Below are 26,586 nucleotides of genomic sequence, written 5' to 3'. Positions count from 1 at the left end.
TTTTTTGGGGTGCCCTTAAGTGTTTTTTTTTTTTTTAATTGACACAGTTTACCTTTGGGGGACTGTCTGAAGGCTGCAGGGGGGTTCCCGCAACGTTGCACCCCAAAACCCCAATTGTGCACTTTTTTCCGCCTGCTATTCATAGGCGAAACTTTTTCGCCTAGTACATTGCATGGACTTTCCGCCTAGGCGGAAATTATTTCAAATTGAATACGGGGTAAAAGCAAAACATGCAAAAATGACGTCATCGGCGAAAAAGTATAGCGGATCCAGACTTTTCTCCTGAAATTGGATACGGCCCTTAGCTGCCTTGGCAGTCTCCTACAAGATAATGGGGTCATGCCAGTGTGACTAAGATGCATTTTCATAAAAAAAAAACCCAAAAAGGTGCCCGGCACTAGTAGTTACATGGGACCTTGCAGCTCACTTGAGCCATGCATCTCAGGTCATGTGGCGTATTGAGATTAGATGTATGAGGACGCATCTGTACTTTCTTACCAGGCCTGGTGTTGAATAGATTACAGGGAAACATGTTTGTCTCTTCAAACCGCTCTGTCTATCGCATTTTTGGTTTAGGCCTCTTCCCCCACTGATGTGAACTTACAGACTATACTTCCGTTAGACAACTCCTGGAAAGCTTTCGTCTTACTAAGGCAAAACGAAAATTCGACTACTTTACAAACTGATCGGAGTATATCCACCTGCCTTGTACTGTACAAAGAACACACCTCCGCACAGGGGCGTCACAATGATTTTATGTTGGGGGGCAAGAGATGATTTCATTTTAGTGCAGATAGTTATCAGCCTCTGCACTTAAAGGCCAACATAGACCCGCTGCTCATACTCACCCACAGCAGCTGCTCCAATAGACCAGTTATGAAGCTCTCCACTCCCCACAATTTCCAGGGCAGTCTGGCAGACTTGGCGGTGAATCAAAGTGAAAATATTTTTATTTACAATAAAAAAGTACAGGTTGAGTCTCCCATAGCCAAATATTCCGAAACTGCAGAATGTTTTTTAGCGTGACTGAGATAGTGAAATCTTTACTTTCTGATGGTTCAATGTAAACAAACTTTGATTAAGGCACAAAATTATTACAAATATTGTACAAAAATGACCTTCAGGCTGTGTGTATAAGGTGTATATGAAACATAAATGCATTCTGTGTCTAGATTTGGGTCCCATTCCCAAGATATCCAAAATACCCCTGATCCCAAGCATTTTGGATATGGAAGACTCAACCTGTAATGAGCTAAAATGTATATCTGTCCCATATGGGCACGTTTATGGCACAATAAATAAGTATGGGAAGAAACTGAGGGCCTTATTTATCAATGAGTTTTATCATTCACAACGAGTGATAAACTTGCTGCATATGATAATGGTGCTCCAGCCAATCAGCTCCCAACTGTCATCTGTTTAAAAAATGACAGTTGGAAGCTGAGCGGCTGGAGCACCATTATCATATGCAGCAAGTTTATCACTCGTTGTGAATGATAAAACTCGTTTATAAATGAGGCCCTCAGTACGGGAAGGATCTGCACCACTTCGAATATGGATAAGGAAAAAACTTTATTAAAGGAGATCACATCATGTACTGTATGGACTCAACATCTGTTTCAGTCACTCAAGAGGAAAATCTTGATTGGCTAAAATGGAGGCGCAGAATGGCCCGCGGGAACTGAGACGCCGGATTCATTTTTACGGCACATGGTATCGCAGTCACAGGCAGAGACACACCTGAAAATGGTCTTGACATGTCTGCATTTGAGTTGCCAACCACAAACGGTCCCTGTCTGTCAATCTCATTGCGAATAACCCTCACTGCGAGCGATAACGAAAATGATACTCGATACATGCGCGGTGCTACTCAGACACGTGCAGATTACTGATACTCGCTCACCTGTGTAAGCATAGGCATTGTGTCCATCTCTGCATCAGGCCCTTACTACCTAAACATGGTAACAAGGCTGAATTTTACATCAAATAATTATGTTAAACAGGAAACAAACAAGATATGCATTGTAAATGTTTGTCAGATAGTGTCATTGTTTTCCAGCAAACAGTTTACCCTATTGTCCATTACGATTGTAGTGAGTCTTGCTCTTAAAGCTATAACCTAACCCAGTGGTTTCCAAACTGTGCGCCGCGGCACCCTGGGGTGCCTCGGGACACTTGCAGGGGTGCCCCAGGTTGGTGGTCCAGCACCAAATCAAATTATTTATGGTCAATGTAATGTAAATATGTGGACAAACCGAAGTGCAAACCTGTCCACCACCACATAACTGACCCTAAGGATGACAGGTAAGCACAATTTACTTTACTACATTTCTTTCTGAATTTCTCAATAACAAACGTTTGGCTTAGGGGTGCCGTGAAAACAATGCTGATACTCTAGGGCGCCGTGATTCAAAAAAGTTTGGGAACCACTGACCTAACCTATTATTATATAACTAACCAGGGCTAGACAATGTCCTTATACAGTATATTGGTAAAAAAGTACACGAGTCAAATACATTTTCACAGAAAAGGGAAATGAAACCATTGATGCAAATAAAAATGCAATTTCTCTGTTTAAAGAATAAAATGAACAGGTTCTGGTTCTCAATTCCACTTTTTAAAGGTACATGTCCAAAATGTGAAAATGGAGAATATCAATATAATGTACAAATGCCGTATTTCACCAATAGAATTAATCCTTCATATTTTCAGTACAATTCACTTTCTTACAACAGCATGTTATGATTTCATGAGGTTTGGGAAACTTGCAGGTGATAATAGTTTATAAGAATAGTAGTGTAATGTAGAAATACAAGCTAATGTCTGTCCTTAGTAAATCTAGGTCACAAGGTTGATGTAAAGGTGGATCCTAAGATTTATATGGAATGCTTTAAAATTAACAAAAGCGTATTACCCAAAAATGGCATGTTTTATAAACATGCTGCCAAAACCTGTGATAGTGTATCACTGATAATACAAACAAATACAACATAACATACAAGTATCAGTGCTTCACTGTTGAGTTTTCATACAGTGTGCCATAAGTACACAGTTCATAAAGATTCCTCAAATAGATGATATAGCGTTTGATTCAATTAGACTCGCCCTGCGAGTCCATGTGGCTATAAACTGGACTATCAGTAGATCTGGACTCGCTGTTTTTGTTCGCAGCCCCATAAAGCTGCATACAAAAGTCTACGAGGCCACAACGGAAGCAAGATGAGGTGCTGTTGCCTGCATGTCCACATTGTTTCACTGGCAACTTGATCCCCTCGTGGCTAATTGAATCAACCCCATAGTGTTATACAGGCAGTTTAACAGTCTAAGAAATTGGCTGGATGCCATGTAAAAGGTCGCCACTTAAGAGAGATTTTTACCTTTTATTTTTTGCTTTATGTTTAGTTTTATCAATTATTATGTCCCATTTTATCATATGATACTGTTTTAAATTTATTTGGTGTTACATTTTATTTTAAATATTTTTTTTTATCAATAATGGGTTGCACTAGAGAATAACGTTATGTAATTTGTTTATCCAGGACAGTAGTTTATGTTTTTGATGCGATTAATAAAATAAAAAAATACTATTTATTTACATTTATGCTTGGTCACTCTCTTTTGGCCATCCAAACTTAATAATACAGCTTACTGTGGGGTAGATGTACTAAACCTTGGAGAGAGATAAAGTGGAAAGAGATAACTAATCAACTGTCATGTTACAGTTTGAAAAATGGCAGTTAGGAGCTGATTGGTTGGTACATTAGCTCTCTCCACTTTATCTCACTCCAAAGCTTACTACATCTACCCCTGTGTGAGTGAAAGGTTGATCCAGTGCCAGAGATATTTATCTATTTCCTGATATTCTATGGGGTTGGGTGGGAATCCCTTTTCTCTCCATAGGCTGCAGGAGTATTGGGTGCTGTTGTAGTTTTGAAATCATATTAAGAAACCAATTGAAGTGTTAAAAAATACTCACATGCTATCCTAACATAGGCCCTTCTGCTTTTGGTAGTTCCTGCAGAGCTCCAGGCAACACACTGACACCAGTAGTCTTCTAGTCCAAACAGCTCCTCTACTTGTTGTCGAGATATCTCAATACTCACTTCTCGGACAATGAGACCTGCAAAGCCACAGTACAGGAGAATTACAAACAATACCTACATACAGTATGTTTACTCCAAGTATCTTACAATTACTCATCCCAGTCTCCCCCAAAGTACTAGAACCGCAGTGGTCATGTGCCCAGAACTCCCACAATTTGGGATGTACTGTGGGCCTGATTCAGACCCGCTCGCAAGCGCATAGTGCTCGCAAGCGGGTCGATGGTTGGCCAGTGCGCACACGCGGCGTGCGCACTGCGCATGCGCAAGACCCGGAGCGAGCGCACAAAGCACTCGCTCCGACACTCGCAAACAAAAGGGGCTGCTGTCGATTTTGATCGACAGCTCGCCCCGTTTTGTAGGCGGGGAGGGGGGGTGGCTGGGCAAACGGAGGCATTCCTGCAGGAACGCCTGCCATTTATGGGCGGCCCTACTGACATCACTCGTGATGTCAGTAGGTGGACTTCCTGCTCTATTAGAGCAGGAAGTCCACTGGGGCTTGCGGCCACGAGACCCTATCGTAAGGGTCTTGTCGCAAGCCCGATGGTCGCGATGGTCTTGACCATCACGACCATCATCTGGCCACTCGCTATACGAGCGGCCAGGAGGCCGCAACTTAAAAACAAGCGCCCGCCCTGAATCAGAGCGAGCGCTCGTTTTTTCGAGCAGCTCTGAATCAGGGCCTGTATCCATTAATGCCTATTCTTTAGCATCAATGCTTATCCAAGCTCAAAGCTACTGAATGAGCTGTGGTTTACTGAGAGGAAGAGGTTTATCAATGGAGGGTTTACTGATTGGAGGTCTTTTTAAAAGAAGGGAGGGGAAGCTTGTATAAGATCAAGCTTGTATCATGCTGGCAAAAGTAGTGTTTTCAGCAACTTGAAGCAACAAAACATCAATAGACTAGTTTATTTACTATCAGTGAGCTCTTAAAAAAAATCACCAAAGGAGATATATGTAAATAGTGGTTTGCTAATATATCTCATTATACATAACATGTTGAGCCTATTGATCAAATATTTGATTTAAAAATAAAAATAAATGAAATGAAAACATAACAGAAAAAGCGATATTAACAATGGATGAAAGGCCTCTTTCACAGTTTTTTGGAATTCTGCGTCATGTAACCTGAGGCTAGAGCTACACAAACCTAAGAGGTATTCATGCTATGAATGTTCCTATTTGTGACGCATCAAGCCATCAAAAGCCAAACCAGTCCTTTGATTTCTCTTTAGCCTCACAGAGAGCTCCTATTCCCCGTACAGACGATTAATTGCAGTTTGTGCACAGTTGTATACTGTTCATATCGCATGCTGTTTATATCTAGAGTGTGCTTGAAAACATAACAACGATTCAGCGGAGCATGTAATATCTGTGAGATTTCTGGTGGGAACTCATTTTAATGTGATGTGTTCCACCTATCGTCTCCTTGCATAATTACCCATTACAGTTTATCTGCAAATAACAAGCTATGCCTGAACAAATAAATAATATAATAATATAATCATGAGCAATTACAGTAGATTATTAAAAGTACTTAAAGAAAATAAGGAAATTAAAAAATGTTCCATGCGTCTCTCAAGAAACATTAAAGGCTATTTCCTGTAATATGTGAAGATAAGGGAAAGCAGAAAAATTGTTGATATCACAAATATAAATTCAAAGAGCATGTGTGTTTAACCTGCCAACCTCTCTAACAGCAAGACTGAGAAACAAGCTTCTCCAGCATGCTATGGGAATGTTTTAATAATGATGGTAACAAGCAAGTTCAAAGCAGTTTGGTGGTTTGGGAGTTGAGGTACTTAAATATCAGAGTTACATTAGTAGCAGTCGAATGCACAGTCACCTTGCATCAGACATTTACATAAAAATAGAAAACTCAAAAAGTGTTGAGAGAAAAAAGATAGTCGCTTGTGTTCTATAAGTGAGTTTCGCAGTGTCTGTTATGCTAACCTTTGGATACGTATCAGCGTGCTGCTGGAAGACATTTTGAGAGTGTGCGGAGCAAAACTGATATATGTACAGTATTGTATCCTGTATATTGTTATTTATTGCTGTCCAAATTTATTTATAGAACAAACTATGTGGCAGAATCTATACATTTAGGGGTGCAAATATTAACACGGGCAGATTTTATGTATACCATAAACTATATCTATATTATTTACTACTCATTTATATTTAAAATAAGCGCTCATCAAGTTTCTTATACCATACCCCTAAGCAGAACATCTAAATAATATGTTCTTTATTATATTTCTAAACTATAATATACATGTTGACTACACTCAGTGGAAGCAGCCATTTTGTAGGCATAATTAACTCAGCCTATTTACTCACTTTAAAAGAGTAACCTGGCTGACACATGAGGCATGCCACAGTGATGTCACTATATGAATATTATTTTACATTAATTGTCCTACAGACACATGGGTGAAGGATTTTTACTTTTCTAACCACTTATTTTGTAATTTGCTTATCATTTGTGAATGTCTTTTTTTCTATTACTGCTAAAATCTCCACATAATTTAATAGACTCCACAATGTACCATTAATGGAGAAATATGCACGTTGAAATCTCAGCTAATTCAAGGAGAGTGCAGATGAGTACTGTATACCCTTTCAATTTCATTGAATACTGGAGAATACATTTTCAAGGTTAAGCATAACATTTTTCTGAACACTTGGCAAGGTAGTATAATTGTCTGAGTTGTTGGTAATGTCACTATATAAATGTACGGGTCATTAAGAAGTAATACGGAAAAACTAAAACATATCTCCGGTTTTCAAGGTCCTGGAAAGGCTGAATATGTTTAAATTATTTTGTAGAGAAGATAATTCTGTATATACTGTGAAATGTTTCTGATGCACTTGAATATATATGCCACATTTGTGAAGAAAATTAATTTTATAGACCAAATTCAACTACCCACATACCAGAATAGTGAATTAGCTATATAGCCAAAATGCTGTGCTATGATTCACTCAGCTGACTTCTGAATTTATTCTATAAAAAAATTATTAACTGTATTTTTGTCTACAATGCTATGAGCATTTGTATTTATTAACACAATTAGTACATAGCACAGGCATTTTATGTTATTATTAAAGTGGGTCGTGATCCCTAATGAATCGTCATAAAAAAACGTATATGGTTAAAAGCTTAAAAGTAGCTTATTAAGACAGAGTAAAGGTTAATTGTCACTGTAAACCAGTATAAAAGGAAACTCCACAAAACAGCTTAAAACAGTATACAAATAATATAGCTCTTGTGTAGGACACAACTATTCTATATTCATCACCAAGTACAGTACCTGATCATATGTATTATATTGCCTAATATAAACTGACATGTCCAATACAATAAATCTCATTTACCAGGGTTCAAAATGCTCTATTGTGATGTCATGTGCATACTTTAGTGAAAATGCATGTATTTTTAGGAGTAAGTCTGTGGATTTCTGGGTTAAAGCTGGACATTAACTGCGTGATAATTGTGCAAACCAGAAGACCAAACGACTGGTTTGAATAATTATTGCTCAATGTATGTTATTAAGTGATGATCGTTCACAAACTGAAAATGACTGAAAAATGGGCTGGATCGTTCGGTTTGGTTTTCAAACCTGTCTGATACACCAGAATATTGTCCAGCCAACTTCAGACTGTGAATGGAGATTGTAGGGATACATTGTGTACAGCAGGTAGGCACTCCGATTTATCAGGCAGTTGCTCCTGCCATCTTCCCCGTTGGCTGGTCACCTTAAGCTGGCGGCATCTGCTTGAGTGCAAAAGTCAGCAAAATCTGAGAATAGTAGTATTAGTAAATTATTCCTCAGTAAGCATGGATAGCCTAATTTTATACTTATGCAAATGAGCTTCAGGTGGAAAAGGCACTATTTAGGAGATGTTCTCTGTGTATTACAGGTAGATACGGAGACGCAGCCTTTTTAATCCTATGGTCAGAGGTGCCAGAAACTTAACCTCAGCCCTTTACTGATAATAGGATGCACTTCTGAGAGGAAGAGTTATTCTAGGTGCATTTTGACCATTGAAGAAAAATAAAATCGTACAAAGGTGACATGTATAATATAGATAGTACTGAGGTCCTCTCACTCTCGTTATTCATTTACGATTTAAATCAGGTTAAATCAAGCAGCAGTTGATCTAATTTTGAAGGTAGAATAGACACTGTAATTTACTGTTTATACACCAGACACAATTTCAGGACAATATACAGAACTCCAAACGTATATACAGCCTGATTTTATAAGGGTGTACATAGAAGGGTGCTTTGTAGATACTTACAGTATTCATATATAAAAGCAGTTTTAGTCCATGTTTTCTAAATGCCTATTACTCTCTCTTCAACCTCCTTCACTCATCCATCTTAATATATAAAAACAAACGTTATTGACTCACTGACTCATCAACGCTTAGCTCTGGACCTAGAAACATGACATTAGGGGAGCACATATATAACCTAAGCACCAACTAAGCAGGGATTTTTTGAAATTCAACTCCTAAGGGGCAGAAAAGGGGTAAAATGTTTCCTCTAGACCAGGGGTGGTCAGACTTTTGGACTCTGTAATCGACTGTACTTATAAAGCTAAAAACCTTTTGTGATCTACCAAGTATCCAAAAAGGAGGCGTGACATGCAAAAGTGGGCATGACCACGCAGCTTCAGTTTGGCAAAGCAGCCAATAAGAATCACACTGATTCCTTTTGGCTGCTGGTGATATACCTGATGCAGCAGCCAATAAGAATCTGCCTTACTCTTATTGGCTGCTGCTGGCTGCTCCCGGACGTCCACTGCGATTGACCGGACGCGTGTCCGCGTGTCCACGATCGACCGCAATTGACATTGCTGTGGGACTATAAGGTCACTGTCTGGGACTAGTGGCAGCTCCTGAGGTAGGGCTGCAGTGCAGACCAATATTCAAATAGGGGAGCTACACCAACTGCCAGTGATGTTTGGCAGCATTTGTGGTGGCAGTTGGTCTGGTTCCCCTATGTGAATATTGGTCTGCACTGCAGCCCCACCTCAGGAGCTGCGACTAAGGACTAAACACTATGACTAAGTTTTTTCTTTTTAGAAAATGCACTTGATTTGTATTTGGATATTGAAAACGTACCTTAATTTGGATTGTATTAAAATTAATTTCACTTCACTTCACTTAATTTGTGATTTGGATTTTGAACATGGCAATTCAGTATTTTAATGCTTATGGGGAGATGGTGCCTCACACCATTGTCTCCATCACGGGGGAATCGGTATGGTATGAAATACCGCCGGTTTGACTCCCGGCAGGGGCAGCCCGACAGTGCTGGAAATCCCGATCATCCCTATGTAAGTATCCCTAGGTAACTAACCTAACCTACCCCCCTAACCCTAACCCTCCCTTAGGGGTGCCTAACCCTAACCTTCCCCCAAGTGCCTAACCCTAATCCCCCCTCTAAGTGCCTAAACCTAACCCCCCCTTCCCCGCTGCCTAAACCTAACCTACCCCTGGGTGTGCCTAACCCTAACCCTCCCTCATCCTAGCCTAACCCTAACCTCCCGGGGGTGCTTAAACCTAAGTCCCCCCCCGTGAGCCCTAAACCCAACCCTCCCCTCTCGCGGCTGTCCACTTGCGGTGCCCGGTGTCCCTTCGATCGGGAGGCCGGACGCCGGTCTCCTGGCGTCGGTGAAATGAGCAGCGTCTACATCTAGATGCCGGGCATTTCACCCTCGCTGGGATATGACAGTCGGAAAGCCGGCTGTCGGTATAATGTCAGACGGCTTCCTGATTGTATCCCATCACAGGAAACGGAGCCTGCCTGTTCTGGTCCCTCTCCTATCTCATGTATGCTGTATGTGGTGGACAACTGGGAGAACTTCTCCATCATGTTCAATGACGGGGAACAACTACACCAGCTCCACTGAGTACCTGCTTAACATGTCCCAACCCTTTACTTATGGTGGTTTAGATGAACTGGTGGCGGATGGGCAACTGTTTGGGTTCGTCTTTGAGGTTTACCACAATGGTGAGCTCTATGAAATTTTTGATGCTGAATGTTTCCCCATAAGTAGGCTACATTTTGTGCAGGACCTCTCTAAGGCGCATTGAAATGCGTACCTGCCATGTGAACCTCAAGAGGTGTCCACCACACCACCCAACCCTCAGCCTGACTTCGCCTCACACAGGAATCTCCTCTTCTTGTCCCCAAGAAGGCTCCTGACAAACGTCATGCCTCGGATCTGCGATGCCGGCAGTAGGCCCACTGACTTACACTAACTGCCTCCTAGCATAGTATTGCACAGCGTGCAATAGCGTCCATCTCTGAAACAGACCCACAATTGTCACAGTAAAAACAACAATCTGCAATGTTCACAGAAAGAGCCTCAGGGAGATCACCACTTCTTCAGGGAGTTTCCCTGACATTCAGGGAGAGGTGGCAAGTATGCTCTAGATCAGTGGTTCTCAAACTCGATCCTCAGGACCCCACACAGTTCACACTTCTAGTAGGGGCACAGGTGTAGTCATTACTCACGGACACTTTTTAAAAGATCCCCAGGTGGAGCTAATTATTTCACTTGATTATGTGAGGAGACCTGGAAAACATGCACTGTTGGGGGTCCTGAGGACCGAGTTTGAGAACCTGCTCTAGATCCATTACTTTTTTTTACAACCATGACTAGGACAGCACTGCCTGCCATTAAAAAACAGTAACTCTAGTGCAAGAGGCTGTTTTCCATTAGTTAATGGTGGGTGGGTGGCCGGCAAGTAAATAAGGCATTCCTTACAGCATACATCATATCATACATTATATACATACATACATACATACATACATGTATCTACATGCGAAATGCTACGTTACAGTGTCACAGCCGCTGACACTGTAACGTAGCATTACGCATGCAGATACATCCGCAGTCGCACACAGAATATAGGCATGCCATATATAATTTTAATCAGCAGAAGCTGCTTCCTATCGGCATCACAATGCGAATAAGACACATTTGAAGGTAAAAAGTTGCAAAAACAGACGCTCGGCGCTACCGAGTTGCACGGCGATCACACGTTATGTTTAACGCCATTTGTAGCGCACAGAGGTAAGATGTATGTGGACACATCTATACATTACATCAGGCACACTGTCATAAGATGCAAGAATTGAAAACTTATATTTGTGCATGTTACTAAACACGCTTTACCCTAAATTTTTTATGCAATATTTATATTGTGCGGTGTCACCAATTAAACTCAGTCATACATTTTTTTCAATTGTGATATACTTCTGTTGGAGTGTTGTGTCTTTAAATGGTTCACACCAGCCCATTAGCTAGTTTTTAATACCAATGTGTCTTAGCCACTAGAACTCACACAAATTTAAAAGGTTCAAAGTAAAATACTTTTTCACACTTTTGCTGGTGTGATTTTTCTACTAAATAACACACAAGAGAAAATAAAAAATAATAAGCTGAATAATAGCTGCCAGAGGTTTCAGTTTTGCATTAAAACTGTGGTGCCCATCTCACAAAGAAAATCTGTGCACTTTTTATGTATGGTTCAGAGGATTTACATGCTCTCTCTAATGATCTGGGCTGTCAGCACTCAGTAATGCTTCCCAGTCTCTAGATTACTGCTCATGCAAAATTGAAGCACTTTTGAGGCAGTTAGAATCTGAAGATGAATCTCAATGTGCTAGCACGAGGTGTAATGGTTCTTCAGCACTTGCTAGATGAGGGGTAGTGATCGTGGGAAAAAAAATAACAAAAAACCTCCTCTGAATTTCAGCCACCTGTACACGTCGTGTAATTATATGAGAAGATGAATAACTGATACTTTTATTCTGCAGTTTACAATTTTGTCACTAGCTCATCATTTTGTTGGACTACTGTTCAAATCTACAGACGTGTTCCCCGGCAGGCTGGGGTCCCTCATGTTGCATTACGGGAAGCGGAGCATAGACTATTTTTTGCAGTGCTTTTACCAAAATTGATTGAACGTATGCTTGGCAGAACTAGCGTGTAATGGGCCCAGGCGCAAAAAAATGTTTCCCCGAGGCAAAAATTAATTTTATAATTATATAATGCTACTTTCATTGATAGATATTTGAACTTTAAAGGGCCTTATTCAATTAGTTTCGCACCCGTGATACTTTTTCGCATGCCAGACTTTTCGCCTACATCGCGTGTTTTGCATGCGGAAAAGTATTGGTGCGTTCCCGCTATTCGTCGTATTCAAGTAGAAAGGATGAGAAAACGGCACCCGGCGAAACTGAAGCAGGCGAATAGTTCTGTCAAACATGGGGAGCATAGCCTGACACCCGCCAAAAGATGCACTAACACTGATGATCACTAGAGATGCCCCCGATTAGCCCTAGTGAAGGTATTTGGGGCACTTAAGTTGTGTCAATTGGTGCCAATTAGCGCATTAACACAAGTGATGAAGAATAGCATTTAGCAGTATTTTTATGTGAAAATAACTACTGCCAGCAAATTTGGGGTATTTGAAAATGGGTGCTAGCATATTTTTAAGTTGCCAAAGTGTAGTTTTAAATTAAGTAAATAATCCACCTTCCGCAAGCACCTGCAATCAAAAAAACACATGCCCCATACTTGGGTACCCCCTAGAAGGGTATTTCGCTAGTTTTTACGTTTGTCCCCCAACTTTGAACTGTTTCGCCCCCAAAATGAAAGTACTTTTTTGGGGTGTTCTAAAGTATTTTTTTTTATTTTTTTGACACAGTTTAACTTTAGGGGACTGTCCCAAGGGTGCAGGGGGGTTTCAGAAGTTTGCACCCTAAAACCGCAATTCTGCACTTTTTTCCACCTGCTATTCATAGGCGACATTTTTCCACCGATTACATTGCATTGACGTTTCACGTACACGAAAGTCTTTGGAATTGAATATGGCGTAAACTTTCCACCTGGTGAAATGACGTCATCCGCGATACTTTTCCACGGATTCGGGCTTTTCTACTCTAATTGAATACAGCCCTAAAGATCTAAAATGGAGGTTTCTAATAAGAATCTAATCGTAATATAATAACCAAACCTACACACACATACAATACATAAACAAGATATACACACATGCAAAGAAAGATAAACCTACAGAGACATACAGTATAGATATCACATACATGACACATTCAAACAGGGCACATATCATTTTAAATGTATGTAGGCAGGTAGCCTGCACAGCCCTTTTCCTGCTAGACCTGTTCTATGTTATACCCCTTTTATACCGGAGCTAAAACCCGGGTTATTGCAGGGTTAACCCGGGCAGCTCCTTGGTGTAAAAGGGGTGAGGGTTGGACGACCCGGCAATCCAACCCTGGTAAATAGCAGGGTTTAACACGGGCGTAACCCGTAAAACCCTGCTTTGTGTACGGCGCACTCCAGGTCTTGATGACCTGCAGTGCGCCGCAAGCCTGCCGACTGGTCCGGCTTCAGTGGCGCTTGGAGATGACGTCATCTTCAAGCGTCCACTTTCACGCCGGAAAAGCCGGGTCTATGCAGACCCGACTGTGGTGTGAGCGGCGCCGACTCGGGAATATCCGAGTGTGCAAATGTGTGCAAAGTCCTTTGTTTTGGGCACCTTTACCACTTCTTTGCGCATCAAAACCAGGTGCTTTTAGCAGCGATAAATACTAATGGGTGCCTGAATAGAGAAACAATTGAATTGCTCCTTTGGGCTCCTATTCGTATAGACGTCCAGCAGGGGGCGTGCATAACATTTGCAGCCTCAGAGTCAGACGCATGATAGTCTTCAAGTTTTCAGGGGATAAGATGTATTACGTAAAACTTATCCCCCCAGAGGGATCTTGCCATGCCTCCATCTGTCATCATTTATGCCTAAGCACCATCTGAACCTCCTCACCCACTGGGACAACCTCCTTTATGGAAATGGATGACTGGATTTGGGAAGGTGTTTGGTGAATTGGGGGGATAGTTTTGTGGATTGAGTGTTAGGGTTACTTAAATTTTGCCTGGATAAGTTTTAAGAAGTGTCAGAGTTAGAAAAGTAGACATGATTGACATAATTTAAGGCTGTAGCCAGTGACCACATTTAAAAAAAGCAGTGAATCACTACTTGCAGTATCCAGTGGTGGCACATTCTGCACATGTGAAGTATGCGGACGGGATTCACAGTGACAGAGCTTATAACTGCATTTTAAATGCGAATTGTAGTAAGTAGGGGCCCTAGTGAGATTGGATGCATGCAGTAAATAAAGAACATTGCTGGCTGCTGAGAAATTTTAGGTATATAAAAATGCAATAACAACACTGCAGAAATAAACTGTTTATATTTCTCTCTGTGTGATTCTGCACTTGATGGCAGTGTATGACAGTCTATGAATATACATTGTCTTTAACCAGTTTGAAAACAGCTGTGTCCTTTTTCCAGTAAACATAATATTTTATCAAATAGTAAATTAACCTACAAAGCCTCAGAGACACAAGTTGACTCCATCATTTTACCCAAGCTAGGTAGAAGGGATATGAGCTAAGAATGACAGATGGCAGCCCTTGTAGAACAGAACATGAAAGATGTAATGGAAACAACTTATTTCATATCTTTTGCTGAGTATTTTAAATAAGTGCTGATTTATGGCAATATGAAAACATCTACCTGTCAGGCGTTGGTCTAATATCCCATTTATGATAAATTTCAGCATCTATTAACTGTTACTGAACTTCAAAAGTGTCCATTTCTCATTGTATCCATATATTAATTTCTTATGTATCATCTGAATCTTTTTCGTTATATAGGCAACTTTGTCTTATGGTTAGTACACACGGGATGATTAAAATGCTCTATATGAACAATAACGATATCGATAATATCGTTATCATTCATATCATGCATTTTTTGGTCCCTTCCAACCCACCAATGACCTGCGATGCGCGGGCAAGCATGGAAGATAACGATATCGTCCATCGCCCGTGCATGCAGACCAACCTTGTCAATATCGACCAGGTTACTATAGGGACCCACCACCGTTGATCGTGGGTCGTTGGCCATCGTTGGTGGGTTGGTGGTGTGCTGGATGATTGATATCGATGATCCAGCACACCCGGGAGATCATTCAGCGATATTGTTATCGCTGACGGTCGTCCCGAGTGTATACCCCTTTATTGCTGCATGAAAATAAACCTTTAACTTTTTTAACTAAAGTACAATACAGACTTGCTACTGTGGTACACTAAAGGGGCCTTTTCATTACCCGACTTTGTGAACAATCCGACCAAAACCAGGAAGTTTTAGTCGCATTGCTCACAAAGTCGGGTAATGGATAGTTGAGAGAGATATCTCTCTCTATTCCCAACTCTGAATCAGGCCCACAGTCACTTCTGTTATTTTCTCTTCACATAATTACTCATCACATAGCACCTCATGAGTTCAACACAGACATTCCTGAAAAATACCCAACAACAACATCACAACATTATCCACTACCAAAAATGTATAACAGTATAAAAGAATGAAAAAAGACACACAGGGATGTACAGGCCACATAATGAAGTAACATTCTGTAGAGGAAAAAAGGCGAGGATGTCCCAAAAGTACAATAGCAAGAATGAAAAGGAAAAATGGGAATGCTAAGGATAATCTATATAATAGAATCACATGCTGATAAGAGAAATGAAAAGATGAGGGGAAAGAGAGAGATTCTGACAACTAGAAACTTTAACATATTGCATATGTGCACACTTTAGAACTTTTCTATTTAACCTACATTTTTCTGAATGTGTAGCAATTTTAGATACTTCTCAGTTTGAAACCCAGCATTAATGAGCGCTACAATGACAATGTTGGCTAAGAGAATAAGTAACATTTCTTAAACAGCAGCGCATAAGTCTTAATCAAAGTAATGGGAGAGAGCTCTCCAGTCTAATTGTCTTCCAGCTTTTCAGTAGCCTTGTGTGATACCAATTACAAAAACAGTTTACTGATTTAATACCTACACAGTCTTTGAATTCAGAACAGTTACAGTAAACACAATCTTCAGTGGCCCTGACATCTCTGTACAGACAGAAAGAAACAAACATAGTCTGCACAACACCAAAATGTCTAGTACATTTATTTCTCTGAACCATTACATCAATCAGGAGTACACTGTATATCCTAGGATAGGAACCAACCTTCCTGAAAAGTAATATAGTATATTACAGGACATCAGCAAAACCTCTACAAATTTGATTAAAATACTACAACTAAAAATATGCCACCCAGACATAGGTGTATTTACAATGGGTGCAGGCTATGCGGTGCACATGTGCTACTGAGTCCAGGGGGGCCCTGCTCCACACAACGTGCATCCAGAGTATACTTACCTTCCTCCTCTGTGGCGCCATCTTCCCAGTGACATCTTTGGGAAGATGGTGCCGTGCAGTGAGAGCAAAGACTCTGACATAAGACTCTGTTTAAGTTCCGCACAGAAGGCGGTATCCCAGCCAGAGATACTATTACAAGTGTACCTTTTCTGTATACAAGACTGTACTAAAGTTGGAGAGACTATTGCTATCCTTACTTAGTTATATACATAAGACTGTGTCTACATGCAGAAAGTGAAAAACGTTGTATGCTAAATAGGACGGAAGCCGCAGCCATTTAGCAAGTCGCTGCTATATACTAAATAGGCTATGCATGTTTGCTAATTATTTTATCCTCCATGGACATAGAACTTTGAGTCCTTTATAAGTAGAGAAATTAGAGATTTTCACTTGACTTAGATGACAGATTTTGTTGCATTATTATGTGCAATAGTATCATCAGCCACGTTTTAAGATCCAGAACTCAGGATGAAATGGAAACTAGTTGATTGGTTGGAATGAAAATCTGGTAATGTATGGGAGCAACTGATGATCAGCAACTTACTACTAAATGCCAGAAAACAGATAAAAATGGTCGTCAGACAAGTTTGTCAAATGTTTGATCTAAACAATTTGTTCAAACAACAGTTTTTGTCCATTTTCCGGTGTTTGGGAGCAAATTGTCATGATTGTCATTTGCTTTCATACCTTACCAGATTTTCATTCCAACCAATCAGCTAGTTGGATGGTTGGACAGAAAATCTTTACGTGTATATAATGCGTCCGAGTAGTTCCACCATATACTCTGTGTCTCCTACTGCTAATTCACATCTCTATCACTTATTTAATACACTTGGGAAAATTTTGCTTTACACACTAAGGCATCTGCATCAACCACTAATAATCTTGTATAGGGGTTTTAGGCCTAAAAGAATTGAGTAGAAATTTGTATATGGAGAACGTTTCTAAAACTGTAGTCATCAGGTTCTCACACAGTTCTGCACTTTGGAAAAGAGAACAGTAAGTATTCTATAAGCAATTTAGATAGCTGACATCAACTGTTTGGAGTCCTGTCATATAATATACAGTAGTCCAAAGGGGATATAGGCCCTGATTCAGAGCCACTCGCTATTTGCGAGGGGTGGCTATTCAAATGAACCGTTCGCTGTTTGCGGTCTGTTCACGCCTCTAGGTCTGAACGTGCGAACAAAACTTGCGTTCGTTTTTTGGAAAAATACGCCCCCTGGCCGCTCGCATCCTACGTCATGTCCGCTATTTATTAGATTAATCGAGTACATCGACCAGGGTATGAACTGCTCGCTATTCTTGGGGTTGGTTTTTGCTACCACAATTTTGCGAGCAGTTCTGGCTATAAAAGAACCCAGTGACGTGGTCAATGACGCTACTGTTTTAAATATGCACACCCATAAAACGCCCGTTTTGACCTTTAAGCACGCCTGCGATCGGATCTCCACTCCCCAATTTCAAGCACCTTCCCCTGTTACCACCCACATACGCCTCTTTCTGTCACTCAAATTATCAGGCATTCGCTATTTTGCGAGCACATGAATTTCGGCTGCACTGAGTGGTTCGCGCATGCGTATTACGATCCGTACGCATGCGCAGTTGGGCAAACATCGCTCGGAGCGAACGAGCAGCCACTTGCGTCCGGCTCTGAATCAGGGCCATAGTCGGCATCTTGCTGGATGCCGACGGTCTGAATGCCGGTGCCGAAATTCAAACCACTGGCATCCCGAAGGTAAGTATCGGGGTGTTAGGGGGATGTTAGGATTAGGTAGCGGTGTTAGGGTTAAGCATTTGGTGAGGGTAAGTGTTAGGCACCAGGTAGGGAGTGTTAAGATTAGGGTGCGGGGAAGGAGAGGTTAGGCACCTGGGGAGGTTAGGCACCTGGGGAGGGGGTGTAATGTTTAGGATGTGGGGAAGGGGAGGTTAGGTATAGGCACTAGTTGAGGAGGTTAGGGTTAGGCACCGGGGTGGGTGGGTTAGGGTTAGGGAAGGAGTTAGGGTAGGGGGTTAGAAAAATACTTACGTTACTTCTTATGGGTGTTGGGATTCTGACTGTCGGGCTGCCGCTGTCGGTATTCTGACTAGCGGCATCCCGACAGCCGGGATTTCATACCCAACCCATTCAAAGTAAGTCCCAGTATATTATTTGAATTATTTCTCCATACCACATGTAATGCTTAATCTGAGAATATGCCCAAAATCCATTGTTGTGGAGAGCTAGGTTCCCTTGTAAAACCCGGTATGGATGTATTTCCCTAGTGTGCACCAGTTGGCAGACCAGTTTTACAGAGGTTGTTTAAGCTAGTAGGAATTTCTTGTTGTATAAGTAATGGTCAACTGCTTGAAATCAGACTTCTTTGAACTTCAGATGAAGTTCCTTGCAAATTTCTGTATTTCCTTAAGCAATTTGGGTGGGATGAGATTAGGTAGAGAGTAAATTAAGTACAGTATAATATTTTAGGAGGGACAAAAATAAATAAATTCACTTTAATTATATTACTTCTTCCCATTCAAGAGAATTGTTTTGATTGACCACTTTCAAGATTTGAATTTATCTAATCTAATTTAGTTTTAAAATGTATTTTGTACAAATCTTCTGTTTCTTTGAATATTTGAATCCCAAATTTTTAATTTGAGAATGATGTGATTTAAATGCAAGCGTGTTTTGTAATCCTTGTATTGCCTGTTCTGAAACATTTTTGTTGAGGCCCAATTTATATTTATAGTTGAAAGATGGGAACATTTCTAATATTTGGAAGAGATGACTGGGTTTGTCACGGTGGCCGACAGGTCATTTGCAAAAAGAGGAAGCTAGAGGCCTATCTAACTGACACGGACCCAGCAATGTCTGTATTAGCTCATATTGCTCTGTCTTTTATGCATAAAATAAATAGTAAAGGAGAAAGTGTCTCATATCATTGGAGATGTTGAAGGGATTTGATAGCATCCATCAGCAGAGAAGCCCAAACCGATATTCTCAAACAATTTTCTCAAAACCTGTCAGTGTACAGTATTCAATTAAACACCTTTTTATACATCTATGGACAAGAGAAGGACTGTGGATGTTTTGGAAATTGAGAGTAGATGTGTGAAATCTATAAGATTGTAGATGTTTTCTCTGGCTACCCTATAAGGAATACATCCCAGTTGGTCATTATACTGTAGATTTTGTAATTTAATAAGGGTTTTAAGCAGGTTGCAGTTATATTATATCCACATTTAGAAGGGAGATGGGTTTATAACTCCAGTTGATTACTAATTGTCTATGGCTCTATAAAGATTGTGGAGATGTATCAAACTTTATAAAGAGAACAGTAGGAGAAGTACTTGATAAATTAAAGCTAGGAGCTGATTGTTGATATGGTCATCTTCTCCACTTGTTATCTATAGATCTATCTCCCCCATAGTCTGGAGCAAGAATGATGTGGATACAAGAGAAATGTGTACTCTTTATCAGGTGTTGGCCAGCTGGTGTTCGTGAAGAAATACCTTTAGCTTTCCTAGTTGCTTGCCCCTGTGGCAGATGTACAGTAGCAGGTATGGAAATTTTAACCTTTCATAAAAATATTCATAGAATTATGTATTTTTGGGATGGGTTAGGAGCTTTTTGTTTTACTCAGCAAAGCCTACAAATCACATTACATATGAAACAGCTTCTCTTCCTATTTTAATAACTTTGGTCTCGAGGGGAGGGAGGGATTGTGGGCACCTGTTATCTTGCCTGTGCCAACGCCTATGCAGCACGTGGTACACAGAAGTGCATAATTCATTATAACAGCATAGTAAGCGGAAAGGGACACTGGATAGCTGGCACATACCAAAAAAAGGCAACTTTTAAGTAGCAACGCTATGTTCATTTACATCTTTTAATTATTTGCCTAGTGCTGGGTACACACTGAGACGATGGAGATCCGCTTTCAAAGTGGATGATTAGTAAGCTATACACACACATGTACCAATCAGCCGCTCGATATGTCTGGGCTGATATCACAACTGGGCGGGACTTAAAATTTTCCCCGCCCAGTTGTGATGTCAGTGTTGGCGGTCCCTGCAGCTAGTATATGGGCGGTCAGCGGGTCGCCTGTACACACAGTCATTGGCTGTGCTGCAGGGCCGACCTGATACAGTATGTCTGTGAACTACATCGTTTACAGACATATCGGGTGTACACACCTGCCAATGCACTCACGATACATCGCTCGCCGATAGAATGAGCAATATATCGCCAAGTGTGTAACCTGCATAACAGAGAACTATAACAGAGAATTGGTGTTGCTTTTGCATGCCAAAAGAAAAAATAAGAAATGTCCTTTATATTTTCTCAACTAGTCAAATGCATAAAATGAAGAAGTAAATAAATTATGCTTTGTAAAAAAACTTCTCAGCTATCAGATGCAGTGACATTACTGGCTTACATCTGGGTGGCCACAAGATGCCTTTTGGTTTTCCTTTGAAGGTATCATGAGTACAGCCACCTAGTGTGCACAGTAACGTTGAAAGAATGATCTAAGGCATGAACCGAGTCTAGCAGGTGACAGCATTAGCTACAGGTTGCTGTGAATATTTTGAAAAAAAAAAAAAGTAAACAGAAAAATAATATATTGTTTTTTACTGTAGAGACATTTTTAATGAAAGAAAATTAATTGTATTAATGGTGGCTGGTAGCCCACTGCAGAGATAGAAAACTATAGTTAGTGAGACGCACTAGTTTCCTGTACAATCGTTTGTTAGGATAATAATGGGCACAAAGCCATAAAATTTCAACCCTTTCTACATTCTAGCTGAATTGATCCAGAGGATGGAAACCTGACACCCCCATTGCGACAGCTGACAATGTAACCACAGTTATTTATTACATGCTCAGTTGTAGCCCAGCATTCACACAGTTGTCCATGACCTACCCAATAAACGGTGGTTAGGACACGCAGGGCAGCTGAGAACCATAGCAGAAGTGAGAAACAGTGAGGAACATTGAGAGTCATCGATGGTGGTATCTGATTGACTGTGCGCTCGGTGCACTCTCCATTATCTTGGAATGTTCTACTGTAACTTTTTATTTAGATATTTCTCATAAGATAGAAAGAAATATAAATAATACTCATTATAATAGCTTATCCAAACTCAATTAGGCTAAGAATGTATTGGATTGGGAGCTTACATGTGATATGTTCACTACTGTGTCAAACTGGTTGTGTTGTCAGAATACAAAATAGTATGAGGAGCAATGGTTTTGCAATTATGGTTTCTGTATGTAAACCAATCTCTTAGTAAGCTTAATTGGTTATGGGAAATCACTATTTCATTTCTGCCCATCCTTTTACTCTCCGTCATATTTCTGACATCAGACTGCACAGGACAACGAACTATCAATTATCCCTTAACATTTAACAGATTTTTTCTAGAGAAAACAAATACACTTGTATTTTAAGCAAAATTTATTTGTGAAGGTCTAAAAATGTGCCTTGGGTTAATGAACGGCAATACACTACAGGAAAAGTGTTTTTGTGTTGTGATTGGTAGACGCTGTGCATCATTTCAGCTAGAAACCACTCATGCCCTATCTTTATAATACATCAAGGAAAAAGTTGGATCTGAAAGAGCCTTGACTGAAATTCAAACAAAGCCCAGTGACCTGCTTCAGAGGAGACATTGGTACACTTCTCATTGTCAGCAATGTGTGACCTTGGACAAGAGTCTTTATTTTGTCCAGGACACAAAATAGATAGCAAATGCAGTAAGTTAAGGACACTGTAAAAAAACAACAACATATATTTGTGCATTTTTACAATAAAGCTGCATATACACACAACGAATTAGTAAATTAATGATTTTAGCAAACGATTTTTGGGAAAAATGAACGAAAATTGTTTACTAAAATCGTTCATTTACTAAATGTAATTTACGATTTTTTTGAACTACAAACGATTTTTGCATATTCCCTTACTGAAAATCGTTGACTTGGTCAGTCTGAATGAACTACAAACTACAAACGTGAACGCGCATGAAGGATAATCGTTCATCGTTTTAACTCAGAAAGTGAACGATTTTTTCAACTATTGAACGATAAATGATATCGTTATCAATAATCGTTCAAAAAATCATTGTGTGTGTATGCACCTTAAGTGTTAATTTTGGAAATGCTACAGACAGCCTCAAATATATATATAGTGGATGGAGGTGAATTAAGCAGCATTATTTTGCTGTTAATATAAGCAATATCAGACTTTTCACACAAGAAAGCAGTTCTTCTAACTAGGTTATATAAATATTTCGACAGATAACATAAGGGGTGATTCAGCTTAGGTTGGAACTGCGAACCTGCACGCAAGCAGCTTTACAATTCTGTCCTTGCTAATATGAAAATGTAGAAGGGGGTGTATGACACCCTTTGCTGCATTTGCGATCTCAGCACTGCGACCAAGGTCGCAGGCTGGGATCACCATCGCGACCATCCGTGAAATGCTGTGCAACAATTCTGAATTAGCCCCGTAGTCCTGAAGGACTTTTCAATTACAGGTATACATTTGCAACTGTTTAAGCCTCATGTGAGTGCAAGACAGGCCATGTGTAATATCCAAGGGAATCGGTATGTTCAGTTGCCGGATCATATACTGACACCAGAAGACCGAAGGAGTGAAATCCCAACGGAGGTTGGTAAGTACCCCAACCCTACCCTACCCTAACCTTCCCTTAGTGGTGCCTAACCCTAACCTCCCCCCCTAGTGCCTAACCCTAACCTCCCCCCATTAGTGCCTAACCCCCCTCCCCTCCCCGCACCCTAAACCTAGCCATCCCGGGGGTGTGCCTAACCCAAACGCACCCTTTCCCTACCCTAACCGTCCCTGGGGGACACTAAGTCCCCCTGGGGGTCCCCAAACCTAACCCCCCCCCACGGCTAGAACCGAAGACACCCGGCTTACCTTCGTTCGGTATGCCGGGTGTCGGATTTTCGTAGTATGGGCTAATGATAGGTGTGGGGATTTCGACACCTATCTTTACTCCCATGTCGGACTTGCAGTGTCGGTATATCGGTGGGCGGGATAGCGCCCATCGGTTTCCAGACTGCATCCCTATCCAAGGTATATATGTTGATGTAATTAATTTTCTACACCTCTACAGCTGCAATTTGTATTACAGCTGTCATACATACATTCTTAACTACTTGCCTGGTATGCTCGCATTTTCCGACCACACCAGGCTGTGCGTTATCTGATCTGGTCGCAATAGTTCGGCCAGTCAGATACACAGTGTGGTCACCTGCACCCTCCCCCAGTATCTGCTGTGCTGCCAATCACTGCTGATCAGTCAGCACAGCAGGACCCTCCACCCAGCGGCTGCAGAGATTAGCAGCCGCTGGGAAAAAGTAAATTAACCCCCGTCACACCGTAAATTGTGCCTGGTACTCTTTTTTTTTTAAATGAAATAATTTTAGATAAGTTGAAATACATGTTCTTCACCTAATTCAGTCATAAAAAAAATTTAAATTTCTGAGCCGTTTTTAGAAAAAAAAAGTGTCAGTTAAGTGGTTAATGTTAATAGCAGCATGAACCAGGGGCGCACCTACAGTGGTTGCAGCGGATGCTATGAGGCCCAAAGACATCCCCTGTACCTTGCTGGATGCTTGTATGTATTTGTTAAACACTCAGCATCCCCGTATTCAATACACTGTATTTAATATACTAAATCAAGGAGAGTAGTTTATAGACTGTCCCTTAGGGGAAGATGTACTAAGTCTTGGATAGAGATAAAGGGGGCATGACCTAAATAAAGGGACGTGACCTCGTGGGGAATCCAGATGACTTCACTCCGTGGGCAGCCCAGCATCGCCGGAGATGCTGGGCTGCCCCCGGAGACTGGGCTGTCAGCACTGTTGGCTCTTCTATGACAGGAGCTGGATGCTGCCGGAGATTGTCACACACAATAAAGGTCATTACAGTTTAGTCTTCATTTGTTTGTCCATTTTCACGCTGTTTTCACATTGTACAGCGCCATAGTCCTCTTAATGGCGACTTTTTTCACTAAAACTTTTTTTTTAGCGGAATCCTGCTTCCCATGTCCTAATGAGTCTCCCTAACAAATTTGGTGACATTCTGGTTTAAAAAAAATAAAAAAACAGTAAGACTATTGTCTCACTATTGATATCACTTACAGTACATAGCACAGTGCATGACCTAGGTCTTCTACATTTGGTCATTAAGAAACATTGAATGGATGCTCACATGTGTGATTTATATGTTGTTTAGTTATAGAGTGACCCCTACTTCCTTAGTATAATCATCCAGTATGTTGTAATGTAACTGTATAGTCTAGAGGGCCATTGTATTCTCCAATATAAAGTGTCACATGGTAAAATGGCAGGAGCAACTGCTTCTATGTATAATGGGGCTATAAATCCCCTGAGTTACGTTGTCGTTTGCTCAGTATTGAGTACAATGCCCATGCATGCATATATATAAAATAAAGGTATTATGCTGTTTCATCTGATCCAAGTGTCCAGTTATTATTATTACTACAGCAAGGGAAAAAAAAGCATGCTAGGTACTGTACCTGAGGTCTCATCTACTCTTTCATCAACCATATGGTCTTTCTGATGAACCCATTCACTGTTGCACTTGAAGTAGATCTGTGTGGCAGGGCTGGCTTTGCAGTACAGGTTTACTGGTTTGTTTTTCACGATGTAAGCTTCTTCAGGCTCAATGAGAAAATGAGGCAACGGCTCAGGGGGATCTGATGGGAAAGTCTCTGGGAGTTCATGGAAGAAATCATCGTCTGCAATAAAAAAATATATTAACTAATTATTATTTAAGTATTTGGAGAACACTTTGAGGCTGATGCAGATTTGTTGGCAAAATAAGTGCAAAAAGAGAACAGAAAAATAGCATGTTTTGGTGTATTTGCAGATTCGTATACATCTAGAGAAACATACGGCTCAGCATAAACAGTACAAGCACCTGGTTTGTGACAAGTAATTACCATGAGCGTTTATTTTCACCTGCGTTATAGCTGACACACTTCCTACCAGATGTACGTGTATGTGTGTATTTGTGTAAATGATAGTCATCCTATGTTAGAACATCTCTTCCTACCTCAGTACCATCTCTCCCATAACAGGCGGTGTGAGTGGCAGAGTCTACATAGGCACATATGCATGAACCTGATTTATGGGATTGCAGTGGCTAATTTATGCATGCCACTGCAACGGCGTGCGAACGCAGTGGCACGCCTGTGTTTCCCTGACCACACCCCCGTCACCACCCATAAACGGTGCTTCCTTTCAATCACTCTACGAGGGGTCTGCGTAGCCTCCCGAGCGCAATAGCTAGTTCGCGCACGGCGATGCATGCGCAGTACGCAACAATCGGCCTATTGCGTGCGTATTAACAACTGCAATCCTTGCTGAATCAGGCCGTGTGTTCTCTGTGTAACCATGTCATGTTCAACCAGCTTCCTTTAAAACAGTTAGTGAAAAAATTCTTCCAATCAAACACACTTGAAAGGTAAAAGGTTTTGTAAATCATTACAATTAATGTGATGCTTCTCTGGGGAGAGTGAGAATATATTGCTAATAATTACATTTATAGATTTTCTTTTGTGACCTGGCTGCATTCACCACTTAGCAGGTAACACATTCCACTGATGCAAAACGTGCAATAGATATATCATAATTTTATTTACATTCAATTTATACTGCAGCTTAGCTTGATGCATCATTAACTGCAGCGTCCCACCTTTGGGTTTCTAATAAGGTTTTTGTATGAAAAAGGACAACTACAGTTTGTAAGAACAATGTAAAATACTTGGGAAGCGTATTTATTTAGTGTATGCATGTTTAGTGTATTTTTGTCATTTATATGGAGGTCTTTTAGTCATTTGGTTGCCTACCAGACCTGATGTTCTGAATACCATGGTCAATCATATGGGGCCAGGGCATGTCCCATTGTGAGTTCTGGGGCTCTCTTTATTTCCTACGCCTCTGACTCAAGGGGCATAGTCACACAATCTACGGTGCGTGGCTGCAACATCTAGGCAACTTAGACCAGACCACTATGTACCAGATATGTCCCTCTGGGTCCCCTGCTGAATACCCAGTGGGCTCAGCAATACTTCAGAACATTTATCAGCAATCAATCCCTTCTCCTACTGCAATA

The 26,586-nt window shown here is 40.8% G+C and overlaps 1 protein-coding gene across 1 annotated transcript in view; it reads right to left on the bottom strand.

Moving 5' to 3' along the window:
• The window catches only part of UNC5C (unc-5 netrin receptor C), a 379,402-nt gene that overhangs the window by 118,711 nt on the left and 234,105 nt on the right, over positions 1–26,586 (bottom strand). Inside the window, exons 3-4 of the mRNA XM_088464462.1 lie at positions 24,986–25,207; positions 3,977–4,120 (exon numbers count right to left, since the gene is read on the bottom strand). Coding sequence (XP_088320588.1) covers positions 3,977–4,120; positions 24,986–25,207 — 366 coding nt within the window. The remainder of the gene's footprint in view (positions 1–3,976; positions 4,121–24,985; positions 25,208–26,586) is intronic.

Source organism: Taudactylus pleione, unplaced genomic scaffold, assembly GCF_031769625.1.
Source record: "Taudactylus pleione unplaced genomic scaffold, aTauple2 ptg000055l, whole genome shotgun sequence".
Taxonomy (NCBI): domain Eukaryota; kingdom Metazoa; phylum Chordata; class Amphibia; order Anura; family Myobatrachidae; genus Taudactylus; species Taudactylus pleione.
The sequence above is the reverse complement of the archived record's forward strand: the minus strand, read 5'-3'. Positions and strand labels throughout refer to the sequence as shown.